This window comes from Octodon degus, unplaced genomic scaffold (genome assembly GCF_000260255.1).
Source record: "Octodon degus isolate 3935 unplaced genomic scaffold, OctDeg1.0 scaffold00114, whole genome shotgun sequence".
Taxonomy (NCBI): domain Eukaryota; kingdom Metazoa; phylum Chordata; class Mammalia; order Rodentia; family Octodontidae; genus Octodon; species Octodon degus.
Window position 1 is genome coordinate 6,234,384 of NW_004524690.1, and position 17,533 is coordinate 6,251,916.

Here is a 17,533-nt window from a genome sequence, read left to right on the forward strand (position 1 = left end):
TTTTCTTATTGAACTCTTGTTAACTCTGAATAGATTAAAAAAAAGTAAGACCATCCGGGCATGGTGGCACATGCCTAAAATCTCAGCACTCAGGAGATCAGGAGGATCATTGTGAGTTCAAGGTCAGCCTGAAATACATATTGAGAAGCTATCTCAAAAAATGGACTATAGGGCTGGGGAGATAGCTCAGCCCCATAAGCGCCTGATTGGCAAGTGCAAAGTCCTGATTTTGATCCCTGCTACCACCAAAAAAGGACTATAAATGCACATTTTCTAGTGTGACTCATTTACTAATGATGAAGCTACTGTATATCACATACTACACTGTATTATGAGTTCAGTTTTTTGGTTTTTTTAAAAAATGTGTTTAGTACAGGATCTACAGGGTCTCACTACATAGATCGGCCTCGTAGTGGTCCCCCTATTTTCAGCCTCCCAAGCTCTGGGATTGCAGGTGCACACCAGCACGCCCACTCAGTCGCTATCTCAGCGTGTCCCAAGGGCATGGCCAGCATGGCACACCAGGGATCGAACCCTAGTTCCTGCGCCTGCCTAAGCAGGAGCTTTAGTACACTGAGCTATCTGACTGACCCTTAGTTCAGTTTTGCAAACTCAAGCATTTCATACATTGTCTTTATTTTACCTCATATCTTGCGCTCAGCTCAAAATTGGTAACATCCTCCTATAATTCCACCTTGTTTTACGCACTTTTTACAGAACTGGGGGTTTAACTCAGGCCCTTGCACTTGCCAGGCAGGTGCTTATTCCACTGAGCCATCTCCCTGGGCCATGCTATGCACTGTTAAGCAGTCTTCAGGAATTCTGAGATTGTGCTGCAAGTTTCAGTTTATATCACAATTTCAAGAATTTTGCCTGCTTAGGAAGTGCTTTACTTTAGTCCCTTTAGAAACCAAAGGGAGCCTTATGACTATGCACTGACAATCACTTAGGTTAGGCTGGTGTGACAAAGTAACAGACCAGATGGCTGAGAAGCAACAGAAACATTGCTCTGTCCTGAAGGCGGAAAGTCTGAGATCACGGTGCCAGTATGAGGGGGTTTTGGTAAAATCTGACTTCTCTCTACTGTGGAAAGAGCTTCCGGGGTGCCTTTTGAAAGGCTCTAATGCCACAGGTGTGGGTGCCACCTTTTATATAATCACCTCCCAAGATCCCATCTCCTAATGCCATCACCTTGGAGGTGATGTTTCATCATAAGTTTTGGAGGGATATAATCATTTCAGTCCACTACATCAGTTGTCAAGACAGTATTTAACACCTACTACGCTATGTGAAAGACGCAAAAGGGAGAACTTGCCCCAAAAGAAGCTTAAATAGGGAAAAGGTAAAGTGACAGTTAAATAAGGTAATGTTTGATGCAATGAACACTGGTTGAGAAGTGGGGGTGGTAAGTGGAGAAAGGAATGGTAAAGAGAAGAACTTTGCAAGAAAAGTAGGTTTAGGTACATGGGTAAAGAAAATGTCTTCAGTGCCTCTTCTGTAACATTTTATCAAGACTAGAGAAAAGATCAGTTTTAAATTGACTCTTAATTTGTAATTAAGAGGAAAATAAGATCTCAAGTAAAGAGTTAAGTATATTTGAACCACGAAAAGACCGGTTGATATCCTCTTTGTGATGGATCTGGAGGAATCAAGTCCCGGTACCCTAGGCAAAGCTGGGAAGGCAGGCAGAGCTCTTGTCCACGTCCTGAGAAATGTGGGCCTTATACCTTCCATCTATTCACTCCTGCCTCCTGATAAAGTGACTGCCTTGCTTTTACCAGTTAATATCTGGGCTTTCCTATACCCAGAGGTACATCTCTCCTGATTTAGCTACCTAGGTAAGAACCACAGTGGGTAAAAAGACCTTATCGGGCCAGGGAGATGGCTCAGTAGAATAAGCGCTTCCCTGGACAGCACAAGGGTCTGAGTTCAATCCCTAGTTCTGAAAAAAAAAAAAAAAAACCAAAAAACAAACCAAAAATACCCCCCCAAAAACAAAAACCTTATCTGTTAATCCTACGTTTTCAAGGCCTGGCCCTGTCAGAAGCTTCTCACATAAATCCCATTTGTCCCAGGAAGATATATATGATCCAAATTCTAATGCTGACAGAGACAAAGGCAGTGGGCTAACAGGGCAATACTGTTGTGCAGCACATCTAAAAGCAGGGCCAGCCTTTTTATTATTTTCAGTCGCAAGGGTTTGAGATGACAGGGAGGCCAGGAAATGCAGCTGGAAACTGACTACAATGAATAAACACAGTAGTTCCTCCCAGCTGCACCAAGAATCAGTTTTCTAATCTGTCCTCCCTGGTGCAGTGGGAAGAGGGAAAGTGGCATCTATTAATAGTTCACACTATCTGCATTCTGCACAGACCCAGGTACTGGCCTCCCCTTCCTGCCAAGGTCACCTCTAATGCACTTTGCCTCAAAAGTCCTGCTGAGTTAGTGCCACTACTACCACCTCTTTTACCAGAAATTCCTGAACTCTGTGTCTGATAACCTGAGGGAGGCCCAGCGGTACTTCCCTTTTGACCCGTCACACTAACATCTCTGTGCAAAGCTGTGTCATACTTGCAAGCTGGGACGATAAAAAGGGTTCATATAACAGTGGCACCTTTGAATTGCATGTCAGACTCAGGCCCCCCTCTTCAGGACTTCTCACTAGCCCCTTTTCCTCCAATGTATTCTATATGCAGCTTCCTCTACCACCATCCCTAAGCATTTTTATGTACTTTCCTGTAAAGCCTCACCCACAAGCATCTTATAACTTTTATGCAGTTTATATTTTATATGCATGAAAGAAATTGAGTATGACAAAGGAGCCCATGATGGAAGCAACTGGACATTTAGAAAAAAAACCTGCCTTGATTCTTTGGGCTGAAATTGCAGTTAACTTGAGGACTGTCTCAGTTCTATTTTACTTTGAAAAGTATGTAGTGTAACTGGAGGCAATATTTATTAATCACCCATGATGTGCAAGGCTAGGAGGTCACAAGGTCTGGAAAAAAAAGCACAAGGCCTGATTTTTTTTGGTGTAACTGGGGATTGAAAGGGCCTGTTTTCTTTGAGTACCTGAGACAGAGGTGTTTAATATTTGTGGAATGCAAAATGGATAAGGGGGAAAGTGTAGCTACAAGCACAGGGAACCTTGAGAATATGTAGGGAAAAACAAGTCTTCCAGCGTGGGCGAAATCCTGAACAGCCTACTGTGGTTGCTGGACAAGTCTGAGTCATATAATGTAAATGATAAAAATTTATGGCTGCCTTACATTCAAGTCCTTAAATAAAATTTTAAAGTCTACCACGCCATGAATTCTTTCTTATTTTCCTGCTGCTACTACTGAGTATCAGAGATGTTATCAACTCACAATTAGGTGTAATTTAGTCCTTATATGCATGGTCTTCAGATTTGCAAATTGGTCTTTGTGCTGACAATTACTTACGCCCCATCTGTGACCACTGCCAGACTGCACAAGGATGTACATGTTCCTGGCTGAAGTTGAAAAAGGCGACACTGCCTTTTGGTCTTAAAAGTGCCCTTTTCAGTCTATGAAGTGACTTTAAAAAAAGTTTACTGATACATTTTAGATATATAAAACAATCACATTCATCCTAGGGAATTTGTATCAGTATCCTGATTCTTTTTTTCCCATCCCCCTCCTCTCCCTTCAACCCTTTCCCTCATTTACAAAAGCTGTTTCCATCTTTTTTTTTTTTTCCCTTTTCCCTTCCTTTCCCCACCCACTTTTCTTCCTATTTTATAATATCTATTATACATTTTGGTCCTTATTTATCCTTTCAGTTTCTCACACCTGAGAAAAAATGAGCTATTTCTGTGTCTGATTTACTTCACTTAAAGAGTATGGATTCAGGCTGCATCCATTTACCTAGAACTGTCTCAGGTTTATCCTGTACAGCTCAGTAGCACTGCACTGTATAAAAGTCCCGCATCTTGTTAATCCATTCATTAATTGATGGGCATTTGGGCTGTTTCCAAGATTTAGCTATGAGAATGTTTGCAGTGTTTACTTTTTCTGGTAATTTTGCTGTTTAAGATGCCCCAAGCATAGCACTTAAGGGCTATCTAAGGTTCCTAATATCAAAAAAGCTAAGATCTCTCTTGTGCGCAAAATACATGTTAGAAAAGCTTCCTGGAAGTCGATGTTAATGAATCAATAATATATATATATATATTTTTTTTAATATTTATTTATCTATTTAGTGTGTGTGTGGCCAGCTCAGTCCACCAGGGGGTGGGGCTGGCTGGCATGTGGTGCTGGGGGATTGAACCACGGTCCCTGTGCTTTGCTAAGCTTGTTCTAAGTAGGTGCTTTAGACCACTGAGCCATCTCACCAGCCCCAATAATATATATTAAAGTGTCTTTAATTTTCTTTTAAAATGTATTTGGTACAGGGTCTCACTATGCAGCTCAGACTCATAGTGATCCTCCCGTTTTCATCCTCCTCAGCACTAGGATTATAGGCGTTTGCCACACCTGCTCTCATGTGGTGCCGGGGATCAAACCTGATCCCTGCACTTGCCTAAGCAGGCACTCTGTCCACTGAGCTATCTTGCCAGCCCTTCTGAAAGTGTCTTTACATAAAAAACATACAGGCCTGATATACAGCTCAGTGGCTTAGCACTTGCCTGGCAAGCACAATGTCCCAAGTTCGATTCCCAGTATGAGCAAGCAAGCGAGTGAATGAGAGAAACAGAGAGAGAGAGAGAGAGAGAGAGAGAGAGAGAGAGAGAGAGAGAGAGAGAGACAGACATAAAAATAAAAGTAAAGATTATGAGTTCAACAGGGAAAATGTTGTGACCAAAGGCTCATGGAACCTAACTAGATCTTCCTCAGCAGTGGGACAACATATGCTAAGTCATTATTTGCCTTAACTTTATAGACTGTAACCACCATAAATGAGTCAAGTGTATTAAAACGTTTAGTTGTGAACACTGCAGTAAGACTACCTATGTTTCACAAAATATTTTATTTTTATATGTCCTATGTATTCATTTAAATTTTCTCTTTATACTAGAGCATTTTTAAACATTTTATCACGAGTTGGCTTCCCCATCTTTTGCTGTCATTTGTCACACATAACGAATGGCACACTATGGTTTCACAACAGAATGAACACTGTGGCACATCCAGAGGCATGCTAGTTAGGCATGCTAGTTTCCCTTCTCAAGGAACTTGTCTTGCTTTATTTGGGAAAAAAAACACAGACCAGAGCTGATACATAAGGTCTGATGTCAGTACCAAAATGCATGATGTATACTTCTATTATTTATTTTAGTGCCTGGGGTTGAACCTAGGGCCTCATGGAGGCCCTAGCACATGCTACCACTAACCTACACCCATTGCCTTAGGATACACAATGCAAAATCAGTGCTTCCTCAGCCTCTTCTTGTTGAAAGTTTATTTTAGTAAGCCGTATAAGTGACAACAGTAGGGAAAATGATGACAGTTGTGTCACTCAGCTTTCCCACCACTGTGGAAAACAAAACAAAACAAAAATCTGCAAACTAAGAGGGCTTTGAGTCATGGTTCTCAGAGGATCCAGCCTGTGGTGACTTTGCTCCAAGACAGAAATGGCATGGCAGAAGGGCAGCCTGGCCAGTCATTCCACGTCTTCAAGAAAGCAGAGCGAGATGGGCAGGCAGGGATGAGATCACAGCCTTCCAGGTCCGGCCCCTAGCGAGCCACCCTTCCACAGACCCGTCTCCTAACAGTACACGATCCTAACAGTAAAGAGTAAAGCACATCCATGAGCCAGTCACCTTCCAAGAGCCACACCTCTGAACACAAGACACTTCAGGGGTACATTCTACATCTGACCCTTAACAGCAGTCAAAATGAGAAGTGTGTTGTATTTTGAAGTGCACACAAGATACAATTTTTAAAATGCCATGGTTCTATGAATTCATGTTTGAGAAAAGTTACCCTGATCCAATTTGTTGTAAAATTACTTTAACACAAAAACATACATAAGGAATCCTAAAAGTTAAGAACTATATAAAGAACAGAAAACTAGAGACAGAAATTTAGAAACTTCCCTAACATTTTGGCAAGCATATATTAAGAATCAGTAAAATGAGGTAAAAACAACAGATAGTTCGAAGTCTTAAGAGTGAAAAATAAGGTCCAAAACACAGACACCAGTAGAAGTCATCAGAAGCAAAACCCAGAAAATGTAGGCAATCTGTGCATCATCAAAGCACAGTATTATTTCAAAGACAGCTGCTACTGTTAAATATGTAATAAAGGTCAAAAAAGAATGCAAAGACAAGAAGAAAAGATCCTGTGGTTTTGCATATAGAGTCATTAGTGACATGGGCTGACTTGAGTCTGCCACTAACTCTGAGTTTTGAGAGGTTACAGAGCAGGGTGAGGAGGGAAGCAGAAAGAGCACTCATCTCATACACATTTGCCAAACACTAGTACTGAACAAAGTAGCAAATTGGCCACTGCATGCAGAGGCTGACCCAGCCCAGGCCAGTAAAAAGTCTAGAGAGAAGAGGCCTTTGCAACGTAGTCAGGAATTCATAGAATATAGTAAGCCCTGTATCAGAGGGATGGAGATAATAAAAATCAACAGGTTTGCTGTATGTTACAGGCAATACAGAGATATCCAAGGGGGATTGGGGTATCCCTGAGGCTTCGGGAAAGGCAAATGTACCAAGTTAGATATAGGTGGAAGGGCAGCACAGATAGAAGGACCAGTGTACAAAGAAAGTGATGGGATGTCCCTCAGAAATAGTACTATTTTATAGTGAGCTACAGAGAGCCACTGACATTTTTAAGAGTGATATGGTCCAACTTCAATTTTAACACTTTGGCAATAGAGGGAGGGAGAATGGGGAAAGCAGCTTCACCATGGAGAAGAGAATACTCTGTGAGGCTTAATGTGGGTTTAAAAGAAGAAGAAAGAGGGAAGTGACCAGGACTACTGCCATTGGTAGAACTAAGGGGGAAAAAAAGCATACTAATCATCATTTCCAACTCTGGTGGGGATTCAGGAGAAAAGAGAAAAATAAAGCTGCTTCATCTGACAGCTACAGAGATAGCCTGAGATTCAAGGCTAATACAACTGAGAGGCAGAGTTTTACTGTAAAACCTAAATATTATCTTTCAAATCCCAATATAATTTTTCTATGATTTCCATAGTGGGGTTGGTAATTTCAGTGAACACTCTCTCAGAAAATATAAATGGGGTTCAAACTACCTAAGATAAAAATCTGCTTGAAGGCACTGAGGAGCTTATGAGGCACAGAAAATTATAGGCCATGATTTTTGGGAGAAAAAACCCCAGAGAACAAGTCTGGTGTCTTAGGACCAATATTCCTTCCAATGGACATCTGCTAACTGTGAAAAGGCAGCTGAGATAACTAAGGAACCCAAAGATTTTGAAAGCCCCTGGAGAAGAAGGCAAAGACTAGCATCCAGGCCTGCTGAGGAAGGGAGCCCCAGTAAGCCTGTTGTGAGGCTGGGGTCCCAAACAATGAGACTAGACACAGCTTGGCTGTTGCAATCAATCAATGATCAACTAAATGATTGATGATCAACTAAAAGATCATCTCAAATCTTACTGGGTAAAGGTAACATGAGATTTCAAGCACCTCTGTTGCCAGCCAGAAACAAAGGCAACTCTGGAAGGAAGAAACTACCAACCAGAACAGAAATCAACAATGTTTTTTTATGGTCTGCTGAACAGATGGTCTTTGACACAACCATAAAGCTGTCATACTGCATAAACAGCTCTACACAAGACGAGCAATGAATATGGGCATGTACCATAAAATTTTACTATGGACATTAAAATGTGTATGTCAACATAATTCTCACATATCACAAAATGATTACATGACTAGACACAATCAGAGTGAAGATATAATGCACAGAATGGGAGAAAATATTTGCAAACCACGTATCTGACAAAGGGGTAATGATATATATTACCAAGAAAAAAAAAAAAAAAGGAAAACTCAATAGTAGGCTAGAGGAACAGCTCAGTGGTAGAAATATCTGTCTAGGATGCAAAAGGCCCCAGGTTCAACACTCACCGGACATTTATTAAAGGGTGACTTAAAAATGGTCACCAGGTGTATTTAAAAATGATCAACATTACTTTTTCTTTTCTTTTTTTTTTTTTTACCTCAGAATGCATCAAACCACAGCATCCTGAAGCTAATAAGTGCTCTGTTCAAGTAGGCACTGAAGCAACTGAGCTAATGGGCCAGCTGCCAACATTACTAATCATAAGGAAAATGTGAGTCAAAACGACAATGAGACAGATGTTTACCCTGTCTATACATTATACAACATATGCATGTATCAAAACATTACATGGTACTCCATTAATATGTACATTTTATGTATTTTCTTATCAATTAAAAATAAATGTCCCCAAAATACTTATTATTCTTTAATTTTAAAAAATCTAAAAATACAAAATCCATTCTTGGGGGCACAGAGATAGCTCAGCAGTCTAAGTGCCTGCCTAGGCAAGTGCAAGGACCCGGGTTCAATCTCTGGCCTCACATGCTGCACTGGCCCTGCCCCCGGGGCTGTGCTGAGCAGACCACCAAGACCAGGCATGGTGGCACATGTCTGTAATCCCAGTGCTGGGGAGGCCGAAACATGACAATCACACAAGTCCAAGCTGTGTAGTGAGATCCTATACCAAATACATAAAATTTAAAAAAAAAAAAATTTTTAAAAAAAGAGCCACTTAGTTCCCAGGCTGTGTCAGCCAAATTTTTGTTAATGTAACAGAATGCCTGAGAAAACTCAAAAAGATTTATTGATTTATCCTGGATCACACTTTTGGAGGTGTCAGTCCATGGTAAGTTGGACCTAGTGCTGTGGGGCCTGTGGAGAGGCAGGCAGTGCATAATGACAAGAGTATGGCAGAGCAAAGGTGCTCAGAAGAAAGCACAGGGTCCCAATATCTCCTGGGTGGGCATATCCCAATTACTGAAAATATCCCACTCCACCTCACCTCCTAAAGATTTCACTACTCCCCAAACCTCTCATGCTGGGGAGCAAGCACTGACTACATGGTCTTTGGAGGACACTGTCCATCCAAACTATCACACAAGTTGTACAAAACACAGTAGGTTGCTGGATTTGACTCATGAACTGTAGCTGGCTGGCGTGATGGAGAGCTTCAAGTTTTTTTCTTTAATTTTCATTTAAATCAACAATATAACTAAATCATCCCATTAACATGTATTCTAAAGAGCTCAAGGTTAAAAATGAGTACCACATGGAAAAGGAAAGTATTTTTTAACTTAATGAGAACAAAAATCACACTATCAAAACTTGAAGCTATGCTTACAAGAAATATGTAGCCTTCAATGCATCTATTAGAAAAGAAGTTCAAAAATCAGTAATTAAGACATCTACTTCAAGTTTAGAAGAACAATAGCAAACTAAATCAGAAGAGTGAACCTGGAAGAAAATAAAGTAATAGAATTAGTGAAGGCGAGACCAAGTGCCAGATAAACAGAATAAGTATGAAAGGTACAACTTCTACACAGTAAGAGGAGAGCTATTGTGTCTCTTCATGGTAGCTCACCCTACCTCTTTTCTCACTTTATCCTACTTTTACTTGACCCAAACTCATTCTGCTGAGCATATTTGCTCCTAGCTTTAATAAGTATAAAATTTTGCCATCACTTATATTTTACTTTGTTCAATTCTTTGAGACAGAATCTAGAAATCACCTTTAGAGGGAGACTCTAGCACCCCAAAGCCTATTAAACACATGGCTTAGCCAGCCAAGAGCAGTGAGTAACTTAGACATACATTTGGTGGCCTGAAAAAAAAACAGCCAGTAAAGCTTAACTCAACTGACTACTCTAAGATGAGCCACAGGAAACAGCACGAACAGCAACTCAAATTCCACTGACCTTGCTGCTAGGCCATATCTCTGATCAGTAAAAAAAAAAAAATAAAGCCAGCCTCTCTTGTACTGTCTAAAAAAGTACAGCTTAGAAGAAAAAAGCTACTCCCACAAACCTCTAAAAGACCTGAGGTTGGGGGCCGGGGAGATGGCTCAGTGGAATAAGCACTTCCCTGGCAAGTGCAAGAGCCTGAGTTCAACCCCCGGTTCTGCCAAAAAAAAAAAAAAGGACCTGAGGTTTCTCTTCAAGAAGCAAGACTCTAATGCAGCTCCCAGTACAGAGTTTGTCTTCAACCCAGCCACCGAGCCACAACACCCTACAGTAGTTGGGAGAGCACATAACCTCCAGTAGGTAGGGTCTGCTGCCCCTTCCAGCAGGAAGTAGCTTCATGAAGACAGAGACCTCTTCTCCCTCAGGACCCCATAAAAATTATGGGGATACCGTTTCTTAAGGGGGGGGTGAAGCAGGAAGATATGGTGTGGCTAAAACTGGTGTTAAGACATGTACAGAACCACTTTCAAAGCCCTGCATGTGGACTTCTCATGAGAACCCAAGAAGGTTTTTGATAGAATGGGCTGGACATGACACCAGTGTGGAAAACAGGAGGACTATTCGCCATTAAGCATTTGCTATTGCATCTCTTCATAGTGGCCTACCCTATGCTCTAATCTAGGGTATATTTTTAATTTTTTTCCCCTCACTTCTTTCCTATCTTTACTTGGCCCAAACTCATTCTTGCAGGGCCTGTTTTTTTTCCCTACCTTTAATAAATATAAAGCTGTGCCACTATTAAAGGGATATTTTATAAAATTCAACATTAAAAAAGTAGTAACCACTAGGAAAAGGCTATGCGACACTTTTTAAATCAAGAAATATCATTTATAGTGAAAAGAAAAGCAAGAATGACCAAAAATATATAACTCATACAGGGACTGTACTGAATCCAAACATATAACTACTTCTATAAATCAAGAAAAAAAAAATTCTCCCAAACAAAAATTGGCAAGAAACTTCACTTCACAAATGACTACCTTTCACAGCCAATAAAATAAAGTGTAATTAGAATAGGCAATTAAAGTCACAATAGACATATTAGCCTAAATTTACCTGGAGGCACTCCATATTATCTAACCACCACACAGTAGATATAAAAATGAATCACAGTTACTTACACACAACAACATGGAAGACTCCCACAAATATGTGGACCAAAACCATAACACACAAAAGAATATAGTTTGCTTTATATGAAGCTCAGAAGCAAGCAAAACTAGTATTAGAGTACTTGACATTTTGCAGGTGAAGGGTTGAAAAGTCTGGAAAGAGGCCCTACAGGACATTGGGAATTCTGACAGTATTCCAACTTTGGGTCTGGATAGCGGTGACTCAGGTATCTGTTTTGTGGTAACTACTGAGTTATAGATTTACATTTAGGTTTTATACTCTTCTTTGATAAGCGGTTGAAAAAAACCTCAAAACGTATGAAATGTCTCTCTCTTGTATGCATTTACCTAAAAAAAAACCTCTCTCACATTACCAAAACTGTAATTTAAAATGAAATCTTGAGTTAATAGAGTTACACAGCCATAGTTTACAGGTAGTTATGGCCAAGTATAAGCACCACACCATGCACAACCAGTCCTGAAAATGGCACAGAAATGGCATCAAGAAACCTTGGTCACAAAGATACGAACCTCTGAAGGGGGCAGATCCTTAGGAACATGCATTTTGCCAAGAGGCACAACAAGAAGGGCTTCAAGAAGATGCAAGCAAACAATGCCAAGGCCATGAGAGCACATACCGAGGCACCTCCTCGTCAAGCCCAAGGAGGTCAAGACCAAGATCATTCCAAAGGATATATACTGCAGGCTTGCTTGACTTGCCCATATTGCCCACCCCAAGCTTGGGAAACGTATCTGTGCCCACATTGCCAAGGGTTTCAGTCCTTGCCAGCCAAAGGCCCAGGCTCCAGCTTCTGTTCCAGCCTAGGCTCCCAAATGTATCCAGGCCCCTAAAGGTGCCCAGGCCCTTGTGAAGGCTCCACAGTAAAAGCCTCTTATCTGCTGATGTAAAAACAGAAGGACTGGTGTGACCAATCCTGTGACCTGGGATGCCATCTGGGGGCTGGTGTCCTTCTGTGCTCTTTGTCAAATAAACTTGAGGCAGGATGAAAAAAAAAAAGTTATAGTTACTATCTATTTTTCTACATAGCACAGGTAACTGAAGAGAGATACTGTACTTACTTAATTCTCGGTATTCTTTACATGAAACAAACATTCTCAGAATATTAAGAAAAATGAATGACAATACAGTAAAATAGAAAATAAACTTAAAGATTAAACAATGAAGATGAAAGAAATTAGAAAAAATAAGGAAAAAGGAAGTGGGGAAACATGCAAGTATATATACAGGATGGCTGAGATGATTGTACTAATAATTTCCATTAGTTTTTTGAAAATAGTAGTTCATGTGTAGACTTTTCACCTTGACTAACTCTATATGCTGATATTTGCAATCTAAGCAACTACATCAAGGACAGTAATGTGTAATACAAAAACCACACTTGGTCTTCTAAATGTGTACCATTTCTAATGTCTTATCAATTATTATTATACTCATTAAAATAATTTCTTAAAAAAGTAAGGACAAAAAATATTAGGTTTCTTGAAAGCAAGTGGTAATATTCAATTATGTGTCCAATTTTGCATAACTGTATCTGTTAACCTGAGCAACAGATCTGACAATAAAAATAGTAATGTAACACCACTGTTAATTAGCTATTCTTGTTTTGAAAATCTGTAACATATGTATTGCTATATGTTACTGTTTCTGTCTTTGTTTCTGCTATTTGTTTTTACTATTCAAAATTAAATTAAATAAACTAAATAAAACTTAAAAAAAAATAAATGACATATTCCAAACTTGGAGATGAGCTCTAATTCTGAAATTAGTGAAATAAATATATGGGTTTTATCATTGTAATATCATCCTTTAAGAATTTAGAACTGTAACTTTTAATTTTTTTCTGGTGACTGTCCAAGTTCTTTTACCATCTTAAAATACTGGATGTGAAATCAGATTCATGTAAAAAAAAATCTGATTATAGTGTAATAATGACAGGTTACATAAGTTTTATTTAAAACTTTAAATCATCATCTAGAGTACACAGTGCAACTACTGAATGTACCAAATGGATTTTGAAATAGAGGCATTGAAATTAACAGTCTTATCATACTGTTTTCAGAAATATCTCTAAGTGGTTTTTAAAAACATTACCAGGATTTAAAAACTCAAAAATTTCTTCCATAATACAACCCTGTCTGCTGGAAGAATCTTTTAACTTTGTAGTTGAGAACTATTCAGTGACTTATTCCAGTGGCATTACTTCTATTTAACCCTCACTAAAACAACAAAACCAACAAAAGCCTGCTAAACCTATGTTTTAGAACCAAGTTTTAAAAAGAACATTTATTACTCACATTATATAGCATAGAAATAACATCACATACACAGCTACTTTTTAAAAAAACATTCCTTCAGGCTTTGAAAGAATATCTATTTTACTGTAGCACCATAACAATTTTACAGAATGAATATGGTAGTATTTTAAAGAAATGCTGAGCAGGATTATCATTTTAAGCAAATTCATTTCCACTATCATGCTTTCAAAAATATAAACAGCCTCTAACCTCCTCCCAACTTCATCTTAAGTCTTAGTTTTAAGAGATACATTGAGGTTATTATTCTGATTTTAAAAAGAGAAACAAGATAATAGATTTTAGAGAAAGACATGGTATCAAAAATCAGTTACCTTTGTTTTATTTCTTTCTCCCCTAGGCCAAGTCAGTTCCTTCATGCCTAAAATACATTACGATAGACTAGGAAACTGTAAAAAGATGTCACTTTATAAGTATTGTACTAACCTTATTCACTGTAATCCAAGTAACCATCAGCATTAAGCACATTTTCTAAGATGACACACAATCATTTATAGGTGCAGACTTTGGCATTTCACACAGTAAACAGTTTAGAAATTTAAATAATATGATAAACTCACACCTTTTACTTTATTTACATCAGTCTTAATACTTTTCACATCTGCTGAGTTTGAATCCAAAGATGAGAGGCACACAATCCTACCTATCACAATCACCTTCTTAAAGTTGTCTGGACACCATTTTTTTTTTTCTTTTTCAGACACCACTTTGGACCCTTGAGTTAATGCACTGAAAATAACTCCACTATACTATACTTATAAGCAAGCCAGAAAACTTTATTTGGAGTAGCAGCTAAGAAAGCAGCTTTCATGGAGATCCAAAAGCAAGTAGGGGAAAAATGAGATAACAGCTACCCTTTAAAAAATAATTTTAAAAGTTTAAAAATTCTTCACAGAATCCTAAAAGGAGGCAACATTAATTCAATATTTGACAGAGATGAAAATAATTTTTAGTAAGACTATGGCCTAAAACTAGGCCTTGAATTGCATATTTTCTAGTTACAGATATAAATCTTCAAGGTATGTATATTAGCTCCAAATTAATCAAATATAAAGCTAGATTACCCTTCACTTTCTCATGCTCTAGATAATGATGACAGTAATGAGTATACTTATGATTCCTCCATCAAAAATGTAACTTGAACCATAACAATTTTTAAATACCTCGACTTAGTGTCAGAGAACACTACATTTCTACTGCCTATAACCTTCTTATATTTTAAGCAACTATAACATTAAAATTATACATTTTGTTTAAAAAAGACCATTGTTCTCCCCAACTTTTACTTGAAATTGAATTGCTGTTATTAGTAATACTTAAGACAAAACTTCCCCTTCTAAAGATGTAAAAATTGAAGGCATTAAATTGGTATCTAAAAATCAAAGAATAGCTATGAAATAGCTGTATTCTGATACCTGGCAGCAGAGATTACGTAAGATGTACTTGACTAATGCTATATAAAGATTCTGTGTGTGCATATATATACATTATGCCCCCTCAAATAAAAATCTATTTTTAAAAACTGACTCACTATTGGGCAAATTTTAAATTCAGCATTTTATCTCTTTAAAGAAAAACTGTTACATAAACATTAAAAGTCCACTACACAAAGAAAACCTTTGTTCAGCTTTTACATAAAACAAGTATAAGAATTTATTCTCTAAAACAAAGTATCAAATAACATAGAACAATGTTACAGCCCAAGGAAAACAGCAGAAGAGTCTCCTGGCCAGGTTGTGTTTTCAGGAATTTAACCCCTTTCCCCCCATGCTTTATGTGTCTTATCCTACACAAAATCTGTAAGTACTCAGGCCAATAAATTGTAAGTTGATGTTTAGAAAAATGTATTTTGCCATTCTGTTAAATATGTTAAGAAAAAGGAGATGTAGCAAACAGCTCTTACTGTGGAAAATTAGTATTAAAAACAAAAGATTTGTCATATATAAAAACTTTCCTATATATTCTAAGGATGTACTGAAAAGTCCAGTAATGAAAAACAGTGATGCCTATAAAGGACCATACATCACTGTATGAAATAAGAGGATATCAACTGGCAGAAAAATATTGTAATTTTGAAAAATCCATGATATTATATTCTATCTGCCATTAACAACTTCATCCAGATTACCAGTCCTTTAACTGTAAAATTGGCAAAAATGCTACTCCCAACATTCCACTAAATATATCAAAATCAAGCCAGAAAACTAGCTGATATTTAAAGCAGGTATGACCTTTCTCTGATTGTTCATATTGTATTTTATTTTTCAGAACCTTAATGGGTTCTTAGAATTTCTAAAGCTTTATTTTAAATCATCTCTCAATACAATACTAAATCATAGCACAATACACTAACAGAATCACATAAAACACTGTTCTGATACATCTTGGGATCTGCTTCTTGGCCCTCTACACTGGTGATGCTATTTTGCTGGTTGAACAAATACCTGTTCTGCTTACTGTACAATTGATCTGATGTACAGACACACTAGTCACAAGGCTGTAGATTATAGTTCTAAAGCCCACCTGCTTTCTCTGTATCATTAAAATAGGAATTTCTAAGTTGAATTTTCTACTATTCACAGTTTGAAATAGCTAATCAAAATTTTAAGACCTAACTGAATGGCCTTACATAGAAGTATTCGATACTCCTGGTGAATTCTAAGGAAAAGCTTCTCTCTGCTTACCAAACCTGAATTAACTCTAGCGACAAAAAACATTTCAAAGCTTGTTTCATAAAAATAAAGTATAATTTTCACTATCAGGTTATGACTCATTCCATATAAATCCTAAAGCAAATAGAAAACAAAGTTGATCAAATTCAAGAGATAAGCTCAAGGCTTAAAGCCTACAAAAAATGAAAATAGAAAATGAGAACTATATAGTGGACACCTTGGGTGCAACATACTATGATATTACTACTGCTTTGTTAGCATGACTACTCCATTTCTACATTGAGAAAATACACATGCACACTATGATACCATTTCTCTAATAAATACATATATATCTCATATAAATACATTCTCATAGGAAACACTGACTTTACATTAAATTGTCGTTTTGACAATTTAGCACTGAGTAACAATCAATTACAACTCACTATTGTATATTTTGTACTGCTAAAAAAATTACAGATGTTTACACTGAATTGTGGTAATATACAAAATCACATCAATAAAAATTGGATCAAAAATATTTACAGTAAAAAGAAAAAGGCTTTATAACCAAGCAGCACGGACATTAGGAGGTTTAGGTCTCAGCGACAGGCTGTTAGATGTGTCAAAACCTGATGGCTCAGTCTTACAGCTGAGGCCACTGGTAGCACTGGATGTCCTGGAAGCTCCTCCTAAAAACACAGAGAGAAGAAGGGAGCACTGAATTACTGAAACGAAACCATGAATCATCATTTGGTCAGCCTCCTCACCTAGGTCACCTAGGTTACCGTCATCATCTCACACATGCCCAATGGCCTACGCAGCAATTCTCAAACCAGAAATACACTAGAATGTTTAAGAGATGCAGCACCTAAAAGCTGCTCAAATAACTGAAGTGAAAAAAGAAAACCATTATGTATAACATTTATGTATTATTTAACAAATAATTTATTATATTCAAGGCACAATATTAAATATGGGTCACTGGAACAAGATCCTATTTTAGTCACTCTATTTAAAAAAGCAGTATTTGTAAAATGAACTGATGCAATTACCAGTCATTTGAGTGTGTAAGACTCACCTGCACTAAGAAGGTGTGGCATTGTAAGCAGTTTCAGCTCTTTTTACTATGGCATCAGATAAGATAGATAAACATATATAGTTTAGAATGCAAATGTGGAGTAATAGCATAAACTTCAAGTAAAGGAAAATGTCTGGCCTGTAAACCCAGCTACTTAGGAGGCTGAGGCAGGAGGATCTCAAATTTGGGGCCAGCCTGGGCAACTCAGTAAGATACTACCTCCCCCAACAAAAACCATTAACAAAGAAAAGTAAAAAAGAGCCTGGGATGTATGTAGCTCAGTGGTAGATGAAAGTGGGCATGGTGGTACACACCTGTAATCCCAGCGCTGGAGAGACTGAGAGATAGGAAGATCACTAGGAATCTGAGCTGAGTAGTAAGACCCTGCACC

General features: G+C 38.1%; 1 protein-coding gene across 5 annotated transcripts in view; it reads right to left on the minus strand.

Moving 5' to 3' along the window:
- Positions 1-4,418: 4,418 nt before the first annotated feature.
- The window catches only part of Cfap97 (cilia and flagella associated protein 97), a 44,950-nt gene continuing 31,835 nt past the window's right edge, over positions 4,419-17,533 (minus strand). For 4 of the 5 annotated variants that reach the window (XM_012516593.2, XM_023699649.1, XM_023699650.1 and 1 more), the window contains one exon: positions 14,951-16,753. In XM_012516593.2, the coding sequence (XP_012372047.1) occupies positions 16,626-16,753 (128 nt within the window). In that variant the 3' untranslated portion in view covers positions 14,951-16,625. Of the gene's footprint in view, positions 4,430-14,950; positions 16,754-17,533 lie in introns of those variants that run through there. The other variant, XR_002817731.1, reaches the window with a different exon arrangement.